Source organism: Eremomyces bilateralis, assembly GCF_010015585.1.
Source record: "Eremomyces bilateralis CBS 781.70 unplaced genomic scaffold P152scaffold_1, whole genome shotgun sequence".
Taxonomy (NCBI): Eukaryota; Fungi; Ascomycota; class Dothideomycetes; order Eremomycetales; family Eremomycetaceae; genus Eremomyces; species Eremomyces bilateralis.
The window spans coordinates 919,978-943,428 of NW_022985067.1; the positions used below are offsets into that span (position 1 = coordinate 919,978).

Genomic DNA, 23,451 nt, shown 5'->3' on the forward strand with positions numbered 1-23,451 from the left:
TCCGGATTTTGCGTCGTATTCTCCTCTTGTTCCGTTGAATCATGCCCTCTATTCTCGGCCTCGGACGCGTTTGTGGTTGCAGTGCTCGTCTCAGCCTGGCATCATCATCTTCGCTTGACTCCAATTCTCTATGGCTAACTGGAGGGCTTATAATGTGGCCTTGCGTTACAGGGGGGACGATGGCTGGAAAACGGCCCTCAGCGCTTGTTCGTGACAATTCGGATGTGTTTTCATGACTTCCAGGTTCTGGGAAATCGTCCTGTTGTAAGACTCCTGGCCCTCAGGAGGGACTAGGTCTGTCCTCAGGAGGAACCTGTTCCTTATGGCTAACTGGGTATTTACCTTTTCCTTCAAGCTTCATGCTCCAGGAAAGGCAAGGCTATGATGTGTTCTGATACGTTGGCTACGGGAATTCCCCTCCGGTTGAATTGGAAGTGGACTTTGGCGTGAAGTATTACAAGAAGACATACTTATACCTAATAGCAGATGTATCGAATTGATCTGACCCTTAAGATTTAGAAAAAGTCCAAGGCTCTGCCTTATTTCCTTCCAATCCTTAACATTTTGGGAAAGACGCGCCAGTTGCTCAGTCGACTAGAGAAATAAGGGACTCTATCTTCCCAAAGGTCACGCACGCATGACAGTGATCACAAACTCAGACCCTTCAGACGATCATCCTGTCTTCCTCACACGGCGAAGCTGTTGTGCCGACTTGGATGCAAGAAATGAAACATCTCCAGGCATCAATCCATTGAGGAGAGTGGTTTGGTGCGATTGAAGTTGATATTCGGGTGGATTACTGATCAGACACTGACTCACGTGGCTTCGCGTTCTGGGCGTGTTGCACTAAGCGCGCCGAATTGGCCTTGACACGGTGATGTCGCGTTAGGGCGGTTGGGCTTTTCATCTGATTCACTCATTCAAATTTCCGTGTTACCACTAAGAAGATGAATACGAACTTGGCGGGATTAGACTTTTTAAGTCTCATGGAAGCTTCCTGATTAGGCGAATTCTTTGATGCTGTAAGATGGTAAATGAAGATGGGGGGTTCTAGTTATAAAAGGGAATATTTTCGCAAGTCAATTCCAGTTTGTCTCAACAGCGACAAGTCGACAGTATCTCATTCAAATCACCAGGCACCAAGCCATCGAGTCTCTTAACCAGTCAATCAATTACCCCAAACCACAGCAACCCTCATCATGGCTCGCATGATCTTCGTCAACCTCCCCGTCACTGACGTCGTCGCCTCCACCGCCTTCTACGAATCCCTCGGCTTCCCTAAGAACCCCATGTTTTCCGACAAGAACACCTCCTGCATCATCATCTCGGAGCACATCTACGTCATGATCATGATGCGCGACACCTTTCAAGGATACATGCCGAAGGAGCCCGTCGAGAAGACCATCTGCGACGCGAAGACGTCCACCGAGACGCTCCTGTGCCTCTCATGCGAACGAAAAGAGGAGGTGGATGAGCTGGTGGAGAAAGCGGGGAAGGGAGGGGGGAGGATGGACACGACGAAGTCGCAGGAGATGGAGAGGATGTATGGGCGGAGCTTTGAGGATCTGGATGGGCATGTATGGGAGACGGTCTGGATGGATATGGCGGCGTTCGAGAAGGAGCAGGAAGGGTGCCCGGCGAAGCAGTGCGGTGGTACTTGAATACGTGGTGGAAGAGGGGTGTTTCGCTGGGAATCGTTTCCTCGTTTCGTTGGAACGCTGGATTTCGAGATGATTCCTAGTGGTAATTGACATTAGCCAGAATAAGATAGGGGAGAATTGTCTCATAGGAGACTTTCCGCTACTATCAAAATCAATTGCAAGGCTTGTTTGCCTTTTATTTCCGCTTTGATATTTTGTCCTGGCGACTGCCCCTGAATACCGATTACTGGACTATGCCAAAGGTGAAATCCCATACTAATTCTTCACTCCTAACAATGCGATCATTTCCTAACCGGTAGATCGTATAATATACCAATAATAGTCCAGTCAGTTCCACTCTATCTCTCTACCCCACGCTTCTGTATTGTCCCACCACCGCCACATTTCACCCCGCCACATTTCACCCCGCCACATTTCACCCCGCCACATTTCACCCCGCCACAATTGCCAGGCTACGGTCGGGGAAAGATCCTCAGATTGGCCAGCTGGACGTTCTTATCATGAGCTTCTCTCGATAAGCCAGCATACCTGATTGCGCGGAGAAGCAGCCAGGTCAGTCGTCATTTTGGCAAATTCAAATTGGGGGGGGGAGAGTGGTTGATAAATACTGGTTGATAGATAGTCGTTGCTTGCAGCGTCTTAGAATTCACCGCTTTGTCAGCGGGATATCAATTGGGGATATTTACCTTCAGTATTTTCTGGGGAATCAAGGATCTCTCGGGTGGTGTAGCCTTTAAGTTCATAAGTCTCCTCAGAGGCTCAAGCTCACAGTCCAAAACTTTACATCATGCCATGTCGGACCGACGCCGAGCCATACGCTTTCTACCATTCCCGCGCTTCCGGACCCTCCCCAGGTCGAATATCGCGAATTGAGGACCACTCCACGAAGTCATGACCATCTCACCTCCATGTATCTGATTCTATCGCCTATCGGTCCCTTGCCCCGCTTCTCCTCAAGATATCCAATTCGTTCAGGACAAATTACAAACATCGACCACACGCTGGTGGCCGCCGGATCGTATGACTAAGTTTTCCGGGCAGCATCGAGCATCTCCGCGGGGCACTCGCCCACGTTCCTGGGAACGATGAATCCGTCGTCCAGTACACCAGTACATGTAGGACCTGGAACAACCCCGATGAGTGCGCCCGACGTGAGCGGACAGGGACAGAAAAAGGCAAGAGCTCGGCGGAAGAAGGGAGAGGGAGATGAGAATAGCAAGCGACGGATGGTTGTCAGCACGGCATGCATAGGTAGGGACAGCCTCCGATCGACGAGAATTCGGCATTGGTCGCTCTCGTAAAGGATTTCCTTATCGCTATCGGCTCGGACTAACCTGTGTTGCTCAACTATAGCATGCCGCCGCCGGAAAAGCAAGTGTGACGGAAACCTACCCGCGTGTAACGCATGCTCGCAGGTGTATCATACCCCATGTGTCTTCGACCCCGGCTCGGATCATCGACGGAAAGGGGTCTATCGCAAAGACATCGACCGTCTCCAGACCCATAACTCGACCCTCCAAACCCTAATCCAAGCCCTCCTCAACTCCCCCGAGTCTGACGTCCCCGACCTGGTCCGCCAGATCCGCACGTGCGAAAGCCTCGACACCGTCGCCGAGAATATCCTCGCCAAAGAGTATCAACAGAATGAGGAGGACGAAGGCGATTCGCCGCTTAGTCAGGCGGCGGAGGCGGAACATCCGACGTTTGAGGGGCAGCTCTCGGGGAGGATGGGTGAGTTGCGGGTGGATGGTGGAAACACCAGATACATTGGTGGGACGTCGAACCTGCTGTTCATGAATGTCGAAGACGAGGTCGTTCCGGCTCTGAGTGACACCGAGTATTCCACCGAAGAGCATCCCGCCGTTTCTTGGACGAGGGTCGTCAACAATGTGGAATCAATTAGACATCTGATGAACATGTATTTCACATGGCATTATACGTGGGTTCACCCTTCCTCTATATATCCGGCCTATACTGATGCGCTGCAGGTTCTTCACATGTCTTTCAAAAACCCTCTTCTACCGGGATTTCCTTCTCGGAAGGCCTCGTGGTTTACGAAGGGCGGAGCATTGCAGCTCATTGCTGGTCAACGCCATGCTCTGTCTGGGATGCCACTTCACTTCCATCCCGGCCTCCCGCGAAGACCGAGACGACTCAGCCACGGCTGGCGATCATTTCTTCCAAGAGTGCAAACGCATCCTCATCGAGGATGAACTGGACAAACCCAAACTCACAACAGTGCAGGCACTTGCTCTCATGTCCGTCAGAGAGGCGGGCTGTGGCCGCGAAGAGAAAGGATGGATGTACAGTGGCATGAGCTTTCGAATGGCCCTGGATCTTGGCCTCAACCTGGATTCAGGGACTCTGACCTCATTCAGAGGCGAGCCTAACCTTGATGAGAAGGAGGAAGATATACGGCGAATAACCTTTTGGGGCTGCTTTTTGTTCGACAAATGCTGGTCGAATTACCTTGGCCGCATGCCACAGCTGCCAAAGTCCTTGGTCACGGTACCGAAATTCGAAGTCTTCCCAGGCGAGGAGTCGGAAATTTGGGCAGCGTACAGCGATTCCGGATTCAACCAGTCCCATGCTCAACCATCGAGGACGAGGGCAGTGGCTTTGCAGATATCGACGCTCTGTGAGATCAGCGGCGACATCATGACTTCATTCTACAACCCGATCGATATCGAAAAATCGAAAAACAAGCAATCCGAATTAAACAGGCTCAGTGATCTCCACCAGAGACTCGAGGAATGGAGACGGAACCTAGCGCCGGAATTCCATCCTCGAGAAGGCGGTCTTCCAAGCGTTCTGGTCATGCAGTGAGTCAATCTCGACCTCTGGGTGGGACAATATCTAACCCAATGCAGCATGTTCTTCCAACTCCTATACATCCATCTCTTCCGTCCATTCCTCAAATACTCCCAATCTACATCCCCACTACCTCCCAATATCTCCCCACGCAAGATCTGTACCCAAGGTGCTACGATGATCAGCAAGCTCTTCCGCCTCTACCGCCGATCCCATGGCTTACGGCAAATCTGCAACGTCGCCGTGTATATCATCCACAGCGCGTGCACCATCCACCTATTAAACCTCCCGGACCCGAACTCCGTCCGCGACATCACGCACGGTGTGAAACATCTCGAGGAGATGGCGGAAGGCTGGTTGTGCGCTCGTCGCACGCTCGGCATCCTGTCCGTCCTAGCACGCAAGTGGAAGATCGTGTTACCGGATGAAGCACAGGCGGTGCTGGTGCGCACGGAATCGAAATTCGGCGCTTACAAAGAAGTTCCTACGCCGGAGGCGACACATTTGCACCTTACGAAGCTCGAACACCCTTCTCCCCCGCCCCTACCGACGGGCCAACCACTCAATTCCACATTAACTTCACATCCTTCTATGGACCTAGCCTCGCTCTACCCCATGGCTACACTCCCCCCTCAAATCATCGCCAACCCCCGCAGCCTCTCAACCCACGCCTGCCGCCCATCCGGCCAACAACACCCCCTCCCCCCTCAATCCACCCTCGACCTTTCCTTCCCACCCCGTATCTCCCCTGTCTCCCCCTCCACTACCGGCCCGTCCGCCGAGCCCGAAGCCATCCCGTCGACATCGCGCACGCACATCAATAGCCCGTCGGATATGTTCGGCGGGGTCAATGCGCTGCTGCGTGAGACAGACTGGTGGTTCCAGGACCAGGCGCAGCTGGCGCGCGGGTTTGGGAACTGGGCGGATGATATGGGTAATGGTGAGGGGTCGAGAGGGGGGAGTCCGAGGGGGTGGTGGGGTGATGGGGGGATGAGGAGGGGGAGTGAGAGTGGGGGTGGAGGCGGGAATGAGAGGGGGGGTGTTACGGGCCCCAATGGTGTGGGTCAGACGAATGGGATGAACGGGGGACAGCTGAATGGGGAGAATGGGAATGAGTCGGGGGCGGGGGTGGATGGGGAGGCTAGGTTGGGGAACATTGATTGGAGTGCCTTGGGGTTGGGTAGTATGGGAGGGCCGGGAGACATGTATAACGAGACGAACTGGTATAGCGGTTGAAATAGAGGCACTAGAGGATACGGCCCTGATGAGCTTATGGGTATGTTGTGGGTTTCATTGGATTCGGGATACCAGGTCTTATAGCGAAAAGTTGGGATTTGATTCCGGCGCGGTTGCGGTGGGCCTTTTGATATACAGTATGGAGTATTGTTTAGAAACTTCAGTAGAACTATGAGCCCGTATCATACATGCACGCCTCTTGGGATTTGACGAAAGGATAGAGCCATATCGCCAACCAGGGATGGCTAAGTAAGCTATAGGACCCGTACTGATACAACCAATGCCTAAAACCATTACAAAAGGAAGAACAATAGTGACTCCGCCGCAAACACTCCGCATACCACAATCACTCAGTCCACCTCATATACCCCGTTATTCACGCCCTCCCTCGTCCCCTGAATAGCCTCCTCAAGCCGCTGCACAAGCCTCAGATCCATCGACGCGCTCGACGCCGCTCGCCTCCTCGCGCCCCTCACCCCCCCACCACTCCTCCGCCAGCGTATCGCATGCAGATTTCGAAAACTAAAACTGAAACTGCCCCGACCGACCGCCCCGTCTCCTAACCGCGTGCGTCGAACCCCCGGCCAACTCACGGCTCGCCTCCTTGCTCGAACGCTGGCTCCCAAGTCCCAGAAAGGGCGTCGGCGGAGAATCCCCGATAGGGTCCGCAGTCCGCTGCGAAGGCCTTCTGCGTCGAGGCTGTCTAGCACACTGCCAAGTTGCGGGACCGGCGCCCCGTTGGAACGGGTCACGACGCTGCTGTCGCTGTCACCGCGTCTCCTCTCCGCTACTGCCTGGCGTAACGCTTGGATCTCTGTTAGGGCGTGACGGATGTCGATGAGCGTCGACTCTAGCGTCCTTTGCGTCGTCCGCGCCTGCACGCGGGTATCTAGCAATCGATCCAGCATTGTTTCAGGATCGTCTGACCCTTTCGGCGGCCGCTGCCGCGAGCGACGCGGATCGTGGTTCTCGTCGTTTTCTTCATGCTGATTCTGGCGGTTCGCGAGGCGAGCCGAGCGGCGCGGGATCGTGACCCATTCTTCGTCGGTATTCGAAAGTCGGAACTGGTGGGTGCGGCACGATCCGGCTCGGGACGCGATGAGATCTTCCGTTGCATCTCTGGGCTCGATAGCAGGGACAGGGAGGTCGGGGCCCATGAATCCTTCGTTGATGATCATGAGTTCCGGGCCGCTGGTGGCATCGAGGCGGGGGGGGTCGTCGGGGTTGGGGGGGTCGTCGGGATCGAGGGGCATGTCGGGGCCTCTCTCGTCACAGTCCCAATCGGTGTACATGGAAGATTCATCGTAGTCGGTGGATGACTCGTACCCGGGGACGAGACGGCGCGGGATGAAATACCGATTTAACTGCGGCTGGTTCGGGTTAAGTCCATAGCTCTCTTCTTCCTCTTCCTCGATCTTTTCCTCTTCCTCGACTTCCTCCTCTTCCTTGTTCTCCTCCTCGACTTCTACTTCTTCTCTGATGTATTCAATTAGGGGAGAGCGGGCTTGCATCTCATGGGCCTTCACATCGTCACTGTCATTATCATCACGGTGGTCAGTTGCTCTCGGTCTCGTCGCTCTAGCTCCGCTTGCTTGCGACCGACGGGGACGCAGCCCCTGGCAGCGACGAAGCGACGACCCCGCAACTCCCAAGTTGTTCCTACGGGACGCGTTCGCGGCTTGGGGGGTTGCCTTCGCGCCTCGAATCTCCGCGACCCGTGCAGAGCGACGAGCGACGTTTCCAGAAAGGGCCTGCATCGTGCGGAGCGCGTTGTAGGAGCTCTGAATACCTCTGAACCTCCTAAAGACGGGTTAATCACGAAGAAGAGAGAGAGAGTGGTCGGGATGGGTGAGTAGGATTGAAGATGTGGGATGTGGAGAATCGTCGTTTGAATGTGAAGGGTAATGTAATGTTACAGAATCCACCATGCCTCGCATCCAAGCCGGAGGCAGTAGATATCCACCAGGATGCCCCCAAAATGCGTGATAACATGTCCAAATGTAGTGCAAGATCCCACTCTATGCTGTATTCCCCCTCATAACAAATGCGGTAGTGTCGATGTCATAACTCACTTCCCTCCCTTATCATCCCCGCCGCTACTCCCCGGCTCCAGCACATGCGTATGTCCCAACCCGCGGATAATCGTCCCCCCTTCCTCTTGCCGACACACGCGGCACCCGTCCCGCGCCACGTGCACATGCAGCGGCCGCGCGCTCGGGCTCTCCGGTCGCGACTGCGACCCGATCCCCATCGCCATCGCGCCGCCGCCGCCCACGGCCAGCCCGCTGTCGGCGAGCCCGGCGGCTGGCCCGGAGTTCGAGTAACCGATGCTGAACGGCCCGCCGACGGCGCTGGATGGGCTTGGAGTTGGGATGGTAGAGTCGCTATCGACGTTGTCGCCGTAGAAGGCGGTTTTGACCCAGCGGTCCTCCCAGATCTCGGCGAGGGTGGCGCGGCGGAGAGGGTCGAGTTCGAGCATGCGACTGATAATGTGGCGGGTTTCGCGGGGAAGGAGGCGGAGGAGACGCCAGCGCCCCTTGATTTGTTGCGGTTGTGCGGGCTGGGTTTGCGGTTGTGTGGAGGCGGTGTTGGTCGGAGGGGTTTCGGGGACGTGAATTCGAGGTTGGTCCGGGTTTTGGATATTAGTATTGGGGTCGGAGCGGGTAGGAGGCTCAGGATGATCACGATGATGGCGGCGGTGAGGTTCGTTTTCGGATGGTGGATCCGAGCTAGGAACTCGGGATGAAGGTTCGGATTGGACGAAGCGTTCTGTGGGGTTATATGGATTGGGATTTTCAAGTGCAGATTTTAAAGCCAGCTGTGAGAGCGCTTTTCTTGATTCTTCGTCTGGGTCCGCAACGAACAGTTTGTAGGAGTTGTCGGAGAGGCGAGGTTGTTTCCATGGGAAGCGACGGAGGGTCATGCAACAGAAGATGATGGCGAGAGACCAGACGTCGGTTGGCTGCGGGTCGTATTTGGGGAGATCATAGACTTCAGGAGCAAGGTATGGATCGGAGCCGACAATGCCTGTGTTGAATATTAGTTACCGATGCCCTTAAACATTAAAGGCTGTACGTACCGGATGCCGTGACCACACCATTCTCGAAGGGATATCGGAAAACGGCGGCACTGCCAAAATCGATAATCTTCATGATCCCATGCTCGTTGACGACGACGTTATCCAACTTCAAGTCTCGATGCGCTAGCCCCATATTGTGCAAATAGGTGACGCCATTGAGGATCTGAAGCGTGGCGCATGTGATCTCCTCTCGACTCATCTTTCCCGTCATTACGATCGCGAATAGGTCGTAGGGTGCGTATTCCATGACTTCGTACCAGTTCCCCTTCTCATGAATGATGTCCATGGTCTCGATGAGGTTGCCATGGTGCAACGTGCTCCCGATACAGAACTCGGCGGTGACTTTCTTGCTATATTCTTTCTCGCTCTCGTAGGTATGTCGAGCTCGGAACTGTTTGACGGCGAAGGTGACTCCGTCCGACTGGCGCTTCATGATGCGGACCGATCCCCCCGCCCCAGAGCCCAGGACCTTGCCAAACTTTCCGTATTTCGATTCTAAGCTCATGTCGTCTGCGAAGGGCATATTGAACGTTCCGGTCGAATTTGACGATGATTTCCGGTCTCCGGTCGTAGGTCGGCTGCCCCGCAGCGAGCTACTCGACGACGAGTGACCAGACTTCTTATGGCCTTTGTCTTTATCTTTCTTATGGGATCCAAACTTGAAAAAGCGCTTCAGATCGGACATAGACCCATGTTTCTTTTCGCTGAGGTGGAATGAGCTGGACTCGTCGCGATGGTGACTGCCACCAAGAAAACCAGGGCGCTTCTCATTTTGATGGGTGGGTTCCGTTCCGCCTTTTGATCGAGGGACGTTGGATGACGAGGCTGAAATGGGGTCGCGGCGTTGGCTGCGGTCGCGGACCCCGAAGACAAACCTGGGGTCGATCGTATCGAGATCTCGATTTTGCACGGGACGTTTTCCGCGCGCATATGGATCGTTTGGATCGCCTTGCGGTGTGAAGGGACGTTGGTATGGGGAGCGTGCGCCGGGCGGGGTGACCGCTCCAGGGGTGTTGGCGGGACTTCCGTCATGAGACGGGGGTAGCGAATCGCCTGCAGGGCCCGCCATGGAGTTGCGATATTCCGCAGGATGGGGCGCCACAACACCGGACATTTCCACCATCGATCGCGGGCGCGGTTGAACGACAGCGGTAAGGCGTGCGTTGGCGGCTGCAGATCGTGGTTGCGTCGATGCGCCCGGTCGGGATTCCTGTTGAGGGGTCACCTTTGTCGGAGGACGCTCGTGGGGCGGAGATATTTCAGGAGTCATTGTTCCTGCGTCGTTTCGGACTGATATTCTTGGGAGGCCCTCGTCCTGGGAAGCTCCTTTTCTTTCGGGGCCTGATCCAGCTGGTGTAAGTGGAGGGGAGTTGACGGATGCCATGGATGAGCCAAGTCGAGGAGAGGTAGCACCTGAGGGAGTCTGAACCGGAGTGGCAGAATGTCCTGAATCCCGAGAAGGAACCTATGGTAGCAAACTTGTTAGCAGGTGCTCATTATTTTATGTTATCGTCGTCCTGCGGGGGATGCAGGCTGGAAACACTCACTCTTGATGCAGGTAACGACATTGGATCAAAAGCGAAGTTCTCCATTCGATTGCACTGCATCTTCGATCGTCGCATGCTGATGGACAAGTTCTTTAATTCCTTCTGCGCTGCCTCGCAAAGATCATCGCGCTCATTCTTGGACGGTTTCTTGAGCGACCCGGCGACATCTTGGGATCTAGCGGGTTCGACCTCTTCGTCGGGAGAGCGAACCCGCACCGCCGATCGCTGCGGATCCTCGCGGGTTTCCTCAGCCATCTTTGCACAAGGCGCCTTTACCAGATTACTCGCTATGAATATATCGTAAGGATTTGGAGGCGTCGCTGATGCGTGAGATGAATTTGGATAGCGTGCAAGGCGGGGCGCGGTGTAGTGGAGGTGGGTTGGTGGAGGAGTGGTAAAAGTTGTGCTCGGCGTAATCTGACAGGAGGATGAAGCGGTTGGCATAAGCCGATGCAACAACGATAGTGGTAGGGCCTAATATGAGGCAGGAAGCCTGCAATTGAAAGAGAGGAGCGTGGAGGACCAGAGATGGGTGGTGACTCCCGATAGAAGTTGGAGATAGATGTTTCGTGGATGATAATTGGTAGCGTCGATTTAGTGATTGGATTCAGCGACTGATTCAGCAACTGGCACACGAAGTGACCCGAGATGTCTAACTCGGTCTCTGGTGGGATGGACAAGCTGGACCTGGCTCCACCCACGTTGTCCCTGACTCCCTGACTCCTTGGATAGCTTAACGTTGTGATGCCGAACAACGGGTCAACCGGCACTGTTTTAGGGGCGGATTGCGTGCCTTTCGGGCGGTGATTGGTTGAGTTACACGGATATGCCGAAAGCTACAGGAATAATTGGTGCCAGGAATGTCCCAGGTGTGACAACGTATGTGATGACATTAAGCTCTGAAATGCAGAGGAATATGAAGTAATCACGGAGGTTCCAGATGGGGCGGAACAGGTCTCTCTTTCATCCGTCAGACAATGCGGTTCCAGCTCACTGAAACACTACAATAAGGAAGTTGGTCAATCTGTCATGTGCAAGAACATGCATTAGAGTATTGAAACTTAGGAGATTAACTTGAGTCGAGATGAAAATCAAGCGGAGCATCCGAGAGCGATGCTCCTCTATCCCCACTCTCGCGGTGCAGTCAACATTGGTGCGCCGTATTTTGCGGACCGGTGGCGATTTCAGTGACTCAACATTAGGGAAATTTTCCCTGCAGTTAGGAATCGGGCCAAGGAGGCTCAACGAAGTCAACGTGAGGTTGGAATGGGCATATTTTGGCCTTGGGCACGTCTTGTTGAGATCTGAGATATTGAACTGTGAAGCCCCTAGAGCTTCATCTGGACTGGGAAAACCGGTTTCGGGAATCTTTCCGGACGATACGGAGTACACATCCAGTATCCACGAATTATCCAATGCCCATCCTTGGAACAGATCCCTATTCGACCAATACATCCAATGCGCTGATACTAATAAGACACGTAATTAACAAGGCGACGATTCGATACTCATGTTCATTAACTCGAACTGACCCCCACCCTAAATAATCCGCGTCACGTGCACCGCTGTATGATTCCCACCAACGGATTCGACACCATTCCTCAAATCGGATTTCTTCACTACTCTCCCCTCCTCGACAAAGGCATACATGGTCTTGATCTTACCCTCGACAACCGTCGCCACGTCCTCCCCGAATACCATGGGTAGTTCCCCCTTCGGCCCACCCGCCCACTTGATCCGAGCCACTTGGAACGACTCCGCGCCTGGAGACAGCACTTCAATTGGCGCTGATCTAGTGCCAGATCTCAGATGTCGACGATCGCATCGAGGTAGCTTACCGGTTAATTCGAAGGCAAGGTCATCCATAGATTTGCGCAAGCCGTCGATGAGATCGAGGATGGCGTCGTGGCCACGAAAGGCGCCCAACCGGTCGAGGAACAAGCATTCGGAAGACGGGACCCAGAACTCCTTGATGACATGAGCTCGTCGGTTGGCATTTGGCTCGCTGAATATGTCAAACAGGTGGCCCTTCATCAGCTTCTCGACTGCCTTGGAGGCCATCTCCCATGTCCCTGCTCTTCTGACCAGCCCAATTGCTCTCGGATTGTGGATGGTATTCCCTCGATATCCCGAATGAAGTGGATTTAAAACATGATGATGAAGTTGCTGCGCTGATTTATATCGGCCAGAAGCACGATGGAATTCGTTGAAAATACACTCAGCATACGGTTTGTTCGGATATATCGATCATTCGACCAAATCGCTCCACAAAAGCGTCCATGTCATGATATACTGCGCTCTACTGCTCTGTCGGAAGAGTTCTAACATGCTAAAATTCCCATTTCTATTAGATTGTCAATGCGAGGAGCAACGTGCAAATGTTGCCGGATGAATGAGTGCATCTCAGTCCAGAAATCTGCTGGGTTGCATAGGTGGCTCTTTCGTAAATGGGCTCCATCGAATGCCCACCACAAAGTCAGTGATCACTGCGCATGTATGAGGAGAGTATCTCGGTAGAGTGTAGGAGTCATATTTAGATTCATATATTCGTCTGGCTGGCTCACTGTAGAGCAAGAATAAAATGACGCTGTAGTAGAAATGATGGCGATTGTATTGATGCGTGACTTAATATAAGTTTATATAACATCTTGATAAGTGGACGGTACGTGTCAAGGATTATGAGCTTGGATTAATTAGTTAGCAGTTGTCGTAACTACTTGCGTAGTAAGTTAGGAGATACTGGATACTCCTTTCTGGGCGATCATGTCCAAGAATGGACTTCCTTGCGATGTCCCACCGCCTACGGAGTCGTCATTCCTGTTCATCATCCCATAATGATTGATTGATGGCTTAGGTTGGGCTGATGGTCTGGCGGTGATGGGGAGATCCCCACTGCCACTACAACCCCCGGCCAAACTTCGGCTTTCCTGTCCACGTTGTCCCTCGACCGCAGCCCGCACTTTCTTCCACAGCCATAACAGGTGATGAATCCATCATCCATCCCATCTTCTTCACCTTTATTATCCATTACACCTTTCCAACAACTGCCCTTTTCCCAAGTATCAGCTTGCTCCGATCATAGCGTAGCTGTATATACTACAGTACCTCTTCAATACCCATATACCGCTCTCTTTGATACCCCAGCTAAACTACCTTTCCGTTCACCCTCCCTACATCCTCGATACCGGTCTCGTCATGCCTCTCAGTTGGTCACAGTGGGGCCAATCAGTGTAAGAATTGCCAAGTCAACGACCATGTGCTGTGTCCAAGCTGACTTCCATGACTCGACAGGATTGCCAACGTCGCTGGCACCCAGGAACCCGAGTATGGCCCGGAAGCGTTCCATAGCGTCGCCAAGCAGGAGGGACCCTTCAGGGAGACCGTGAAGGAGGATTTCAAATGGGAAGCTTTAGAGTCCACATGCGTAGAGACTCAGACTTTCTATCTGCTGGCCGACAATGGTCACGTGGCGATATGCCAGGTCATTTACAGCAACGTCATGTATGAGATCTACCCTTTCCTTCGCCTGACCCCGATTCTCTGAAGACGGGCGTGCGGCTCACATGAACGAAATAAGCTGATCTTCGCAGGGGTATCAATACGACATGCCAATTCTCTTCCAAGCTGTTCTTCCCCAAGGAATCCTCCCCGCCACTGTGGTCTACCGAACCCGTTACCAACCACAGCTTTGACGACGACCACTACTGCTTCAAGGCTGACAAATGCTCGCTCGATCTGTCCGAAGATGGCACGACGATTCATGTCAAGTCATCCACTTCAACGCAGGTGGTGATTGACGTCAAGCTGACCCGCTTGTCCCCTGGTTTCGTGGTGGGAAAGGACGGGAGGTCCACATATGGCACGGAGCTGGACAAGCCCTGGGGTTCGATGAGACATGCTTTCTGGCCTCGATGTAGTGCCGAAGGCTCGTTTATCACCCAGGCTCATGGGGTGATTGACTTTAAGGGCAAAGGCTTGATGATTCATGCTCTGCAAGGAATGAAGCCACATCATGCTGGTGAGTTTTCCATTGACAGATCCCCTTATCCGACATGATGCTGATTTCTATCTAGCTGCCCGGTGGAATTTCATCACTTGCGTGACACCAACCTATTCTGCCGTTATGATGGAGTTCACGACCCCACCATCCTATGGCCCGACGGTCGTTACCGTGGGAGGAATTGCAACCGATGGCAAAATCCTAATGGCAGGTGCCAATAATACCGTCACGCATCTCAAAACCAAGGAGGACGGAGAGACGGCTTGGCCCGAGCCCACCGAAGTCAAATATGAGTGGCGAGGCGACAAAATCAGTGCCGTGATGGAAGGAGAGCTAGGGAAACGGCTAGACAGGATCGATGTTCTGGCCCATGTTCCCACGTTCATCAAGAACCTCGCCGGCGGTGTCGCCGGGACATATCCTTATATCTATCAAGTAAGTCTTCCCCATACCACTGATATTCTATAACTAATCCTTCCAGTTCTCGCCCAATCTGCCGCTTAAGATCACGATCGATGGAGAGGAGAAAACTGAAGAAGGCATGGTCTTCGCAGAATCGACCTTCATCGTGTGAGCTTGAACAACCAGAACAGTATCAATACTGGCCCCACACTCGCTTCAAATATCATGACTATCATCACGATCTGCCCTTGGAATTCTTCCTCCGCGGTATCAACGACACTCGCTCGACAGACTACATAATGTCTAATCATCATCAAAAAAAAAATCAAAACTTGCTCTAACGCTGTCTTCTCGAATTCTGATAGACCGCTCGATGAAGACGAAAAACAAGTGGTTCGGCGCGCCCATAAACGGTGCAGACCCTCCATCGTGCATCGAAGCTCCGGTCGCCGGCGCTGGAAAGGAAAACGTACGGTCCAGTATACTGATGAACCCGCACCCCAGGTCGCATCTCAGCCGTTCAACGTGGGGTACACTGCCCAGGCGCAACCTAGCATATCCAATTCCTACGACGGCTCCAACGATCAAAGTCGCGAGGACCCTTTCCTGAACCCGTACGACGGCGTATGCGAAACGGTTACCGGCCAGGAGATCTATACCCCACTGCCTGGACAATGCATTTCGTTACACAATCCCAAGCCAGCGAGGCCAGGCCCTCTACCACCGTTCCTCCGGTTCCCTATCCCCATCGCCACCCCCCTGAACACCATGATCGACGATGCTTCAAGTCACCCCAACCAGACCTCTCCGCGCTTCCTCCGTCGTCCGGACACCTTGCATGATTTGCTTCACGCGTCGAGCCAACGCCATGGATACAACCGCACACAGACCAAGAGTGCCGAACCGCTGTCATCCCACCAGTTCCAATTCGTGGAAGAAACCGCCGACATCATACGACAAATTAGCGCGTCGCCGGACCGTCTCGATGCCAGCGAATCCATCCGGTCGGCGCCAGCCAGTTTCTCCGTTCCCGGCCCTGACGTTGTGGTTCCATCCATCGAGCTCGGTCATCCGGCCGACAGCGCGGACGATGCTCCTCGAAGCCCGTTTACGGAATGGGGAAACGCTACGCACGGGAATGGTCACGACCCGATGGTGCATCCCGATAAAACGTCGGGCAGACCGCCACCACCTATGACATCGGGGCAAACAATTCGGTTGGTGCAAACTAGGAAGGCTCTCGCACGAGCTGCCCAGCTTGCCCGGGTGCGGGTCAACCGGACTCGCAACCTTCCGTATCACGACCCTAACAACCGGCCTCTCCATCCCGCACCTGACAACGGTTGGACACCCTACGGCGGTCCGGCACCTTACGACGGCTCGACACATTATGACGCCCCCATCACCCACCAACCGCCCCTCCACAACATCTTCCTTCCCATGCATAACAACCCCAGCAACCCGCACCCATCCACGCTCCCCCACTACTCTGTCCCCATTCCTAATCCAACAGCCCACAACACCTACCTCGTGTCCGACCCCTTTCAACCTCAATTCCCCCCTTCACACATCTCTCCGAATCCCGCCCCCCCACCCGAAGTCATGCACCGACCCGTAGCTTTGCCCCCACCCCCCGTCTTCTACTCACCCATCGGCCTCCACGAGTCCCTGGTCGTCCACCCACCCCCGAATCTCAACGCACCCCCAGTCGTCCACCCGCCCCCCAGCCTCGACGTCCCCGTCAACGGTCCCCAACCGCGCGGACTACAACCCCACGGCGCGCCTGGCCTTCCGGAGCAGGCGGGATTGGCGGTCGGGGTGCAGGGTGATGGGACGATCGATCACGGTGCGAGGACGCGGGAAAGCGAGTGGTCAGGGATAGGGGGTAGAGATAGATATGGGGAGTGGAGGGAGTGGAGGCAGTGGGCGGAGTGGCAGCGGATGCAGCCGCAGGAGGCGTGGCGGGGTGCTGGTTCTTTGGGGTGAGGACGGACTGAGAATTGAAGTGTGAACGGGCGAGTGGGTGGTTGCTGTGACGTGTGGACCTTGGTGGTGGATTTGGTTGGGTTGAGTGGGACTACTGCGCGTCCGTATTCTTTCCGCGCTCACGCGTTATTCATTCGCATCTGCCAGTTGACGGAGGATGTTTGTATTGTTAAGAGACATGGCGGTCAGCGACTGATCGGAGAAATTGCAACCGGACTGTTTGGCATCGATGGTTCGTTTCGCGGTGCGGTACATTGCTAATTAGGAGAGTGATGTTGGCTAGAAGCAGGTGGAGTGACGCTGGTGATGTGGTGGTATGCCTTGATTACGCTTCAGGAGACGACGTGATAAGAATGGTATGCATGTATGTATTACGGATGAGTAGTGACCATGAAGCGTAGAAAACGCCGTAGAGTCGGGTGCCCATGGGCTATCCAATCCACGCCAGTCCCATATCTGCAACCAGTCCGCTGTCTCCGAACCCGAACCCCTCAACCCACCTCCTTAAACCCGTAAAATGGCAAACAGAAAAAGGTCTTTTCTTTCATTTTGGAAATGACAGTCGCCTCATGCCCAAGGTTCAAATATACACATCCAAGAAAAACAAGCCGAAAAGAAAACATACGTGATCAAACGTATCATCATCATCACCTCATTCCCGGCGTACATCTTCCAATCATCAAGGTCGTCTATCCATCCCTCCCTTTCATACAGGGGCCCGATCCGATCCAACCGACCCGGGTTGCAGCGAGCGGAGTGCGTTTCTCGACTCTCGCCGCAGCCTGACCTCATTCAGTTCCGTCCATTCCACCCATCCATCAACAACCCAAAGTCCAAAAGAAAACCCAAGACAGATAAATCCAATAATAACGTCCCGAAGGCGCGACAACGCCAGGACCCGGCAAACGCCCCTGACCACCGAACCCCGATTCCAGCGTCTATGCTTGTATGACGAGCATACATGCCAGAAAGACTCCCTCGGTCCGCCCGAGACCCGTTGCCGTTGCCGTTGCGCCATCCATCCAGTTTGCGTAAAACATTATGAAATGCGGGGGACGGGAAACACGGTCGAGGGGAGAAAGCAATGTATCGGATCGAGTCGCACAGGGCGACGGAACTAGAAACTGCCGCTACTGCTGCCGGGCATACGGCTTGTTCATCGCCGCGATCTCGCGACAGCATTCCGCCCACTCACACTCCCTCCCCACCCTCATCGTCGCGCGCCCCTGCACCGCGCCCCCTTCCATCCCCCCCATCACCTCATCCACCCTCCCCTCCGCTTCTCCCTCCCCCTTCTTCACCAACCCCACCATCCCCTCCATCCCCACCCCACCACACACCCCCTCCTCCCACTTCAACAACTCCCACACGAATCGTAGATGCGGCTGGATGATCACATTGAGCCGCCGCGCACGTACGAAGCAGTACGCGCGCGCGAACCCCCAGCCCTTGGCGCGCATTACCTCCGCGATGCACACCGTCGCGCTGCGGCTGACCCCGACGCGGCAGTGCACCAGGGTTGCGTGGCCGAGGGCGCGGCCGGCGGCGATGAAGGAGAGGCATTGCGGGAGGGCGGTCGTGAGAATGAGGGGATCGACACCGTTGTCTTGGACGCGGTCAATGAGTAGGGTGGGGAGGGGGGTGGTGGTGGGGGGAGAGGAGGAGTTGGAGGTGGGGGAGGAGACGGAGACGGCGGAGGGGGGCGGGGTGGTGGAGGACCAGGAGACGGGTTCGCCGATGGAGAGGACGCGGCCGATGCCGAGTTCGCGGAGGAGGGTGGGGTTGTTAGCGTGCGTGAGGTTGCCGAGATACATGTATGGGAGGATGCGGCTTGGGAGGCTGCCGTCCAGTTTGCTCATCCAGGTTGGCTCGTCGACTTGTAACTGGAAGGACAGCGGGACGCTGCCGCCGCCACCTGACTTTGCGGCGAGGGGAGATGCACGTAAGATTTCGGATTGTAGCGCCGTCAGCAACGCGACGTCGCTTGGGTAAGCGAAGAAGTTGCGGCCTCGGTCGCGGTGGAGCGTTAGCCATGCGGAATGTGCAGGGAGGGCTTCGGCGAACATCATGTAGGCAAGTCCAAGGAGGGATGACTCGGTATAGCCGTCGGCACAGTGGATGAGGACACGACGTGGCTTGCGAGTTTTGCATGGAAGGTCGGAGAGCATGATCGTATCCCCCTCGGTATCGGAAGGAGCCGGATCCTTCAACTCTGCCCCTGAGGTCGTGTCGTCTGATATGGAAGTCGGGTTGGCAGCCTCATAAATCCAGCGACACATTTCAATGAGGCCTTTCGCTTCGGCGTCAGACCAGGATGAGTTCGGCGGTATGATTGATCCCGAGGATGGGAATTCCAGGCCAATGGTAGGGACCTCTAGGTCATCTAAGGCGGCTCTCAATTTACGCATTGACCCGGTATCGGGCATTTGGGCTAGATCGTTGGCCTCGATATAGACGTCGAACTGAGACATGGAGGTGTCGAGCAGTGGATCGATAGTGGCATCAGGGGTTGGACCCAAGAAGACATTGTGAGTGATTTCTGATGCGTGAGACATGGTAAACATCTCAATACGTTCTTGTTGGACTGAAAAGGTTAGCGTTTGATATAGAATAGGTGCATCTATGCTTACAGAAGTCGACGAAGTTTCCAGTCACAGCCTCCTTGGAATCGCATGCAACCAGCTGCGGTTGAGTCTCTTCAATGAGGCGGAAGGAATCTGATAAGCGTGTCAGTGACTATGGTTACATCCAGTGACTGGGACTGACCTGTTACGACAAACGTATTGAAGACCGGTGCCTCCGGTTGTCCGTTCGCCCGTAGCATCTCCTGCATCTGCAGCTGCGCGTTTCTGATTTTCCTCGCGACGCTCAACACCTCCTCCACTTTCGTCCAGTCGTTCCCATATACGACAATATCCGATATGGTCGCCATTTTGCACGTCTGGATCTGAAAGTTCCGGACGGAAAACCCGTCTCGCGGATCAATGTCCATGAATCGCCCGTCCTGATCACCCAGAGCGAGAAGCTCGTTGGGAGGGACGGCACCTTTCAGGCGTGAGTGCTTCTGAGCCCGGCTGGCGTTGACGATGGTCAGTCCGCGGTAACAGGTTGGTGACTTGAGCAGCGATTTGCGACGGGCGACGAAGAATTGCAATTGGATGTGGTTTTCCGGGTGGAGGCCGTGAAGCCATGGGAACGTCTGGGTTGGGTCGGGGAGGGGCTGCTTCGAGACATGGTCCACGGCTCTCGCGAGCGTGGCTGCATCGATGCCATAGATAGGACCTTCATCATAGAGTTTGGCGAAGTGGTCGGGAGGGTAGAGAAGCGATGTTTCGGTCTCGGTCTCTTTGCTGGGCGGAGATGCGGGAGGAGTTTCGAGGCCGATTGCTGGTTGTGGTCCGGGTGAACATATTGGGATATGTTTGTTTGGTATGGCGGCCGGCGTGCCTCGAGATGAAGTGTTCAGGGTCAGGTGGGGAGGTGGGGTGGAGGAGCGGGAGGGGAGGGGGGGTGCACGGGCGACAACGGCGGCCATCACGCGATGGAATGCTGCGGTGCCAATGTCTTATAAATTCGAGGCTCCAACAATCGAGAAGACACGATGCGCGGCCGTATCTATTCGTCTGGTCTCGGGATCAGGGCAAGACGGGAGGGAGGAGTGGCGGAGACCCCGATCGCTGCCGTGCGAGAGATTGTGGTGGTTTGAGGAAGCAATCAAAGGGTGTAACGTGAGCGATACACGAGCCGATAAGACACTGGGGCGAGCATCCGACTCGTCCGAAAGGAATTGAACCGTCTATGGAATCAATTAGTGTTAAACATTTGTTCTCTGAGGGATTTGCGGCCCAAACCTACCACGGAGGCTCATGGGCGGCGCAAGTGATAGCGGATAGGCGGTAGGCGGTAGACACGTCGTTCAGTGAGCTCAGTGGATTCTGGTCATGTCCACTGGACTCAACCCAAGTTCAAGCCGGTGTTAAAGACGGCCGAGAGAACGAGTGGCTTCTCACATAGAGAGGATAAGAAGGAGATTGAACAGCACAGAAGACATAGAAGACCGAGACACGCCGTGGTATAGTATAGGCGTTGTATAGTGGGAGACTCTATGTAAGATTGATGAGGTGGAGGGAGTGGGGAAGGAGCGTTGGGTGGACGGATTGGGTGGAGGAAGGCGCCATGGGTGAGGGAGACGGGAAGGAAAGGAGGGGTGCACTCATTGGGAACTCAGGGAAGGCGTGACGGAACTGAGGGGTCTACGCGCCTGATTGGCCGATGAAGATTAAATCGAACCCTCGTATTCCCTCCAACAGTTGAGATCACCAACGACTCCACCATCAGAAATGCCCCGCAGCCGCCCGGCCTTTCGTATCCCCGCCCGCCTTACGCATTCTTCGACAAAGTGAAACTCCCGTTTCAATCTATCCATACTACGTAGTAGAAAAATGTCCCGGATCGAGATCTCCCACAGCAAAAGCTCTTGAAATGAAGAAATGAAAGGGTTCCAGCGGCATGTTGTGTTGGTTAGAGATATGCCGTATCACCCGCCTCCATCACCACCACAGTCCACAACATCCCGCATTCTTCCACCCTGCTGCGTCCAACCGTCCCCTCAACATATGACATATCAAGTCACTCCACACCCACCAGACACGCACATGTACTGCTTCTAATCAATATTATCAATCCCGTGCTGCATGCACCTCGCTAGCGCTGCATAAGCGGTGCATGACGCTGCATCTACGCATCGCCATCGCCGCCCTCCTAGCACGTCGGTTCTACGGCACATCCATCCATCGACGGACACGACGCACGCGAACCCAATCAGAAAATCTACTGCCAAATGTACGGAAAGGGCCCTCGACTTCTCGTCCTCTTAAAATAAATTCCCGTCGCAGCTGCACACGTTCTTCGCGTTCGTGTCCCGCATAGCCGCAAGGTGGGCGGCTGCTTTTCCAGCCGCCCAGCTTGCCAACTCACTCTCCAAGGAACGGATTGATGCCGCTTGGGAACAATGTCGCAGGTAAGGTGGGGGACATCGTGGCAAACCGCTGGACCTTGCGGACGCCGTTGGGTCATAATTATATATGACCCTTTGCAATATAGGTTATAGTATGGGGATATATTGCTGTCGGCAGACGTGTCGAGGGGTTCACAGAATGCAACCGAAGCCGAAGCGGATGAAGTTCAATACAAGACGGACCACCCCGATCGATGCCAGACTGCCGATGTCGTGTACGACGATGATCGTCATGGCTGACTCGTTGGCGGATTAGCATCATTCTTGGTGCTCCTCAGTGTCAACGGCAAACGCCCTCCAACGTGTTTCATATTATTCCGTGGTTTTCGATGTTGTTCCTTGTTGATGGGATTGAGACGAAAATTGACGTGGGACACGTTGAGGGAAAGTTGTACATTCCCATTGCAATGGGACTCGTGCATATCAGGGGGTGTAAGCATTGACATTGGTACCGTCATGCATCCTCGATTCCAATGGCATGAAGTAGAGATGCAGAGCACGGCACAGTCTGGTTGATGAAGATGCAAATGACGAGGGGTCTCATTTTGGTAAATACCCCGCACAAGGCCAAAGCGGGCGGTGGTAGGGTGCCGTTCCAGGCGGTTCTAGCCGCCTCCAGAGCGACTAGCGAGCCACCATATGGCGACAGATTTGGCACCTCAATTGGCACCCCACCCCACCAAGTGACATCAATCATATCTCATGAGAGCTCCGTTCCAATCCGACCACCAAACAAAAAAACTTTCAATTCTCCTCCAAGGCTTCAACATCACGAACAACTATACAATCAATACTGCTCCATGCGCATTCCACCGATCCGAACCACAACCTCAAGAATCTTCATCTCACTACCACTTCCACAGCGCCTACGAACCCACCCCATCACCACCACCTCCACCACAATGTCATCCCCCCAAAACGACGCCCCCTCCCCCTCCTCCAAACTCATCTTCGCCCCAACCGACTCACCCACCGCTCCCCACGCCCACCAATTCTCCGCGTCCCCCCTCTCCCTCCCCACCCTCTCCCCCTCCCCCCTCACCCAATTCCACACCCTCTTCACCGCCGGCCAGCGCGCCCACCTCCCCCAACCCGAAACCTGCGTCCTCTCCACCGCCGCCCTCCCGTCCGGCCGGCCGTCCGCGCGCACCGTCTACCTCAAAGAGCTCGACGACCGGGGGTTCGTGATCTATAGCAATACCGAGCATTCGCGGAAGGCGGCGGATTTGAGGACCAATCCGCAGGCGTGTCTGACGTTTTGGTGGGCGGGGTTGGAGCGGCAGGTGCGGGTGACGGGGGCGGTGGAGCGGGTGGGAGTGGAGGAGGCGCAGCGGTATTTCGATACGCGGAATCGGGAAAGTCGGGTGGGTGCGTGGGCGAGTCGGCAGAGTGAGGTGTTGAAGGATAGAAAGGAGTTGGAGGAGCGGGTGAAAAAAGAGAAGGAGCGGTGGGAGGGGAAGGAGGGGATTGAGGTGCCGGGGCATTGGGGAGGTTGGAGGGTGGTGCCCGAGGAGGTCGAGTTTTGGGGAGGGAGGGAGGGGAGGTTGCATGATCGGTTTTTGTATACGAGGGAGGGTGAGGGGTGGAGGATTGAGCGGTTAAGTCCGTAGGGGGAGATGGGGACGGGGTAGAGGAGAGGATATAAAGAACGGAATCGAGTCATGGCCAAAAACGCTACTATTGTCTATTCGGTGCAATAGGGAAATATCAAT

The 23,451-nt window shown here is 54.7% G+C and overlaps 9 protein-coding genes across 9 annotated transcripts; 5 read left to right on the top strand and 4 right to left on the bottom strand.

The window, feature by feature from the left end:
- The first annotated feature begins 900 nt into the window (after positions 1-900).
- P152DRAFT_453726 (Glyoxalase/Bleomycin resistance protein/Dihydroxybiphenyl dioxygenase) lies at positions 901-1,822 on the top strand. The gene has a single exon (XM_033678445.1). The coding sequence runs from the start codon at positions 1,200-1,202 to the stop codon at positions 1,659-1,661; it is 462 nt and encodes a 153-aa protein (XP_033538757.1). The 5' UTR covers positions 901-1,199; the 3' UTR covers positions 1,662-1,822.
- Positions 1,823-2,797: 975 nt separating this feature from the next.
- Positions 2,798-5,708, top strand: P152DRAFT_387063 (uncharacterized protein; the record flags this gene model as incomplete). Its single annotated transcript, XM_033675866.1, has 4 exons — positions 2,798-2,912; positions 3,015-3,600; positions 3,650-4,483; positions 4,532-5,708. 4 exons carry the CDS (start codon positions 2,798-2,800, stop codon positions 5,706-5,708), a joined length of 2,712 nt encoding a protein of 903 aa, XP_033538758.1.
- A 263-nt stretch (positions 5,709-5,971) lies between these two features.
- Positions 5,972-7,645, bottom strand: P152DRAFT_8947 (uncharacterized protein). Its single transcript, XM_033683330.1, has one exon. The coding sequence runs from the start codon at positions 7,463-7,465 to the stop codon at positions 6,059-6,061; it is 1,407 nt and encodes a 468-aa protein (XP_033538759.1). The 5' UTR covers positions 7,466-7,645; the 3' UTR covers positions 5,972-6,058.
- Positions 7,646-7,776: 131 nt separating this feature from the next.
- P152DRAFT_388174 (Pkinase-domain-containing protein) lies at positions 7,777-10,589 on the bottom strand (the record flags this gene model as incomplete). The annotated part of the gene is made up of 5 exons (XM_033675914.1): positions 7,777-7,863; positions 8,101-8,379; positions 8,470-8,735; positions 8,788-10,252; positions 10,335-10,589. The coding sequence occupies 5 exons, from the start codon at positions 10,587-10,589 to the stop codon at positions 7,777-7,779; spliced, it is 2,352 nt and encodes a 783-aa protein (XP_033538760.1).
- Positions 10,590-11,966: 1,377 nt separating this feature from the next.
- P152DRAFT_366674 (uncharacterized protein) lies at positions 11,967-12,380 on the bottom strand (the record flags this gene model as incomplete). The annotated part of the gene is made up of 2 exons (XM_033675433.1): positions 11,967-12,121; positions 12,173-12,380. Coding segments are annotated over 2 exons (363 nt in total), but the record flags the coding sequence as incomplete, so codon positions are not given.
- Positions 12,381-13,167: 787 nt separating this feature from the next.
- On the top strand, positions 13,168-15,051 carry P152DRAFT_478169 (survival factor 1). Its single transcript, XM_033681634.1, has 5 exons — positions 13,168-13,564; positions 13,626-13,835; positions 13,925-14,352; positions 14,408-14,769; positions 14,816-15,051. Exons 1-5 carry the CDS (start codon positions 13,530-13,532, stop codon positions 14,906-14,908), a joined length of 1,128 nt encoding a protein of 375 aa, XP_033538762.1. The 5' UTR covers positions 13,168-13,529; the 3' UTR covers positions 14,909-15,051.
- Positions 15,052-15,425: 374 nt separating this feature from the next.
- Positions 15,426-17,011, top strand: P152DRAFT_9220 (uncharacterized protein). The gene is made up of 2 exons (XM_033683345.1): positions 15,426-16,584; positions 16,719-17,011. Exons 1-2 carry the CDS (start codon positions 15,505-15,507, stop codon positions 16,731-16,733), a joined length of 1,095 nt encoding a protein of 364 aa, XP_033538763.1. The 5' UTR covers positions 15,426-15,504; the 3' UTR covers positions 16,734-17,011.
- An 841-nt stretch (positions 17,012-17,852) lies between these two features.
- Positions 17,853-20,257, bottom strand: P152DRAFT_463407 (uncharacterized protein; the record flags this gene model as incomplete). Its single annotated transcript, XM_033680494.1, has 4 exons — positions 17,853-17,948; positions 18,063-19,306; positions 19,353-19,439; positions 19,489-20,257. 4 exons carry the CDS (start codon positions 20,255-20,257, stop codon positions 17,853-17,855), a joined length of 2,196 nt encoding a protein of 731 aa, XP_033538764.1.
- A 2,384-nt stretch (positions 20,258-22,641) lies between these two features.
- P152DRAFT_463408 (pyridoxamine 5'-phosphate oxidase) lies at positions 22,642-23,349 on the top strand (the record flags this gene model as incomplete). The annotated part of the gene is made up of 1 exon (XM_033680495.1): positions 22,642-23,349. The coding sequence occupies one exon, from the start codon at positions 22,642-22,644 to the stop codon at positions 23,347-23,349; it is 708 nt and encodes a 235-aa protein (XP_033538765.1).
- Between the last annotated feature and the right edge of the window lie 102 nt (positions 23,350-23,451).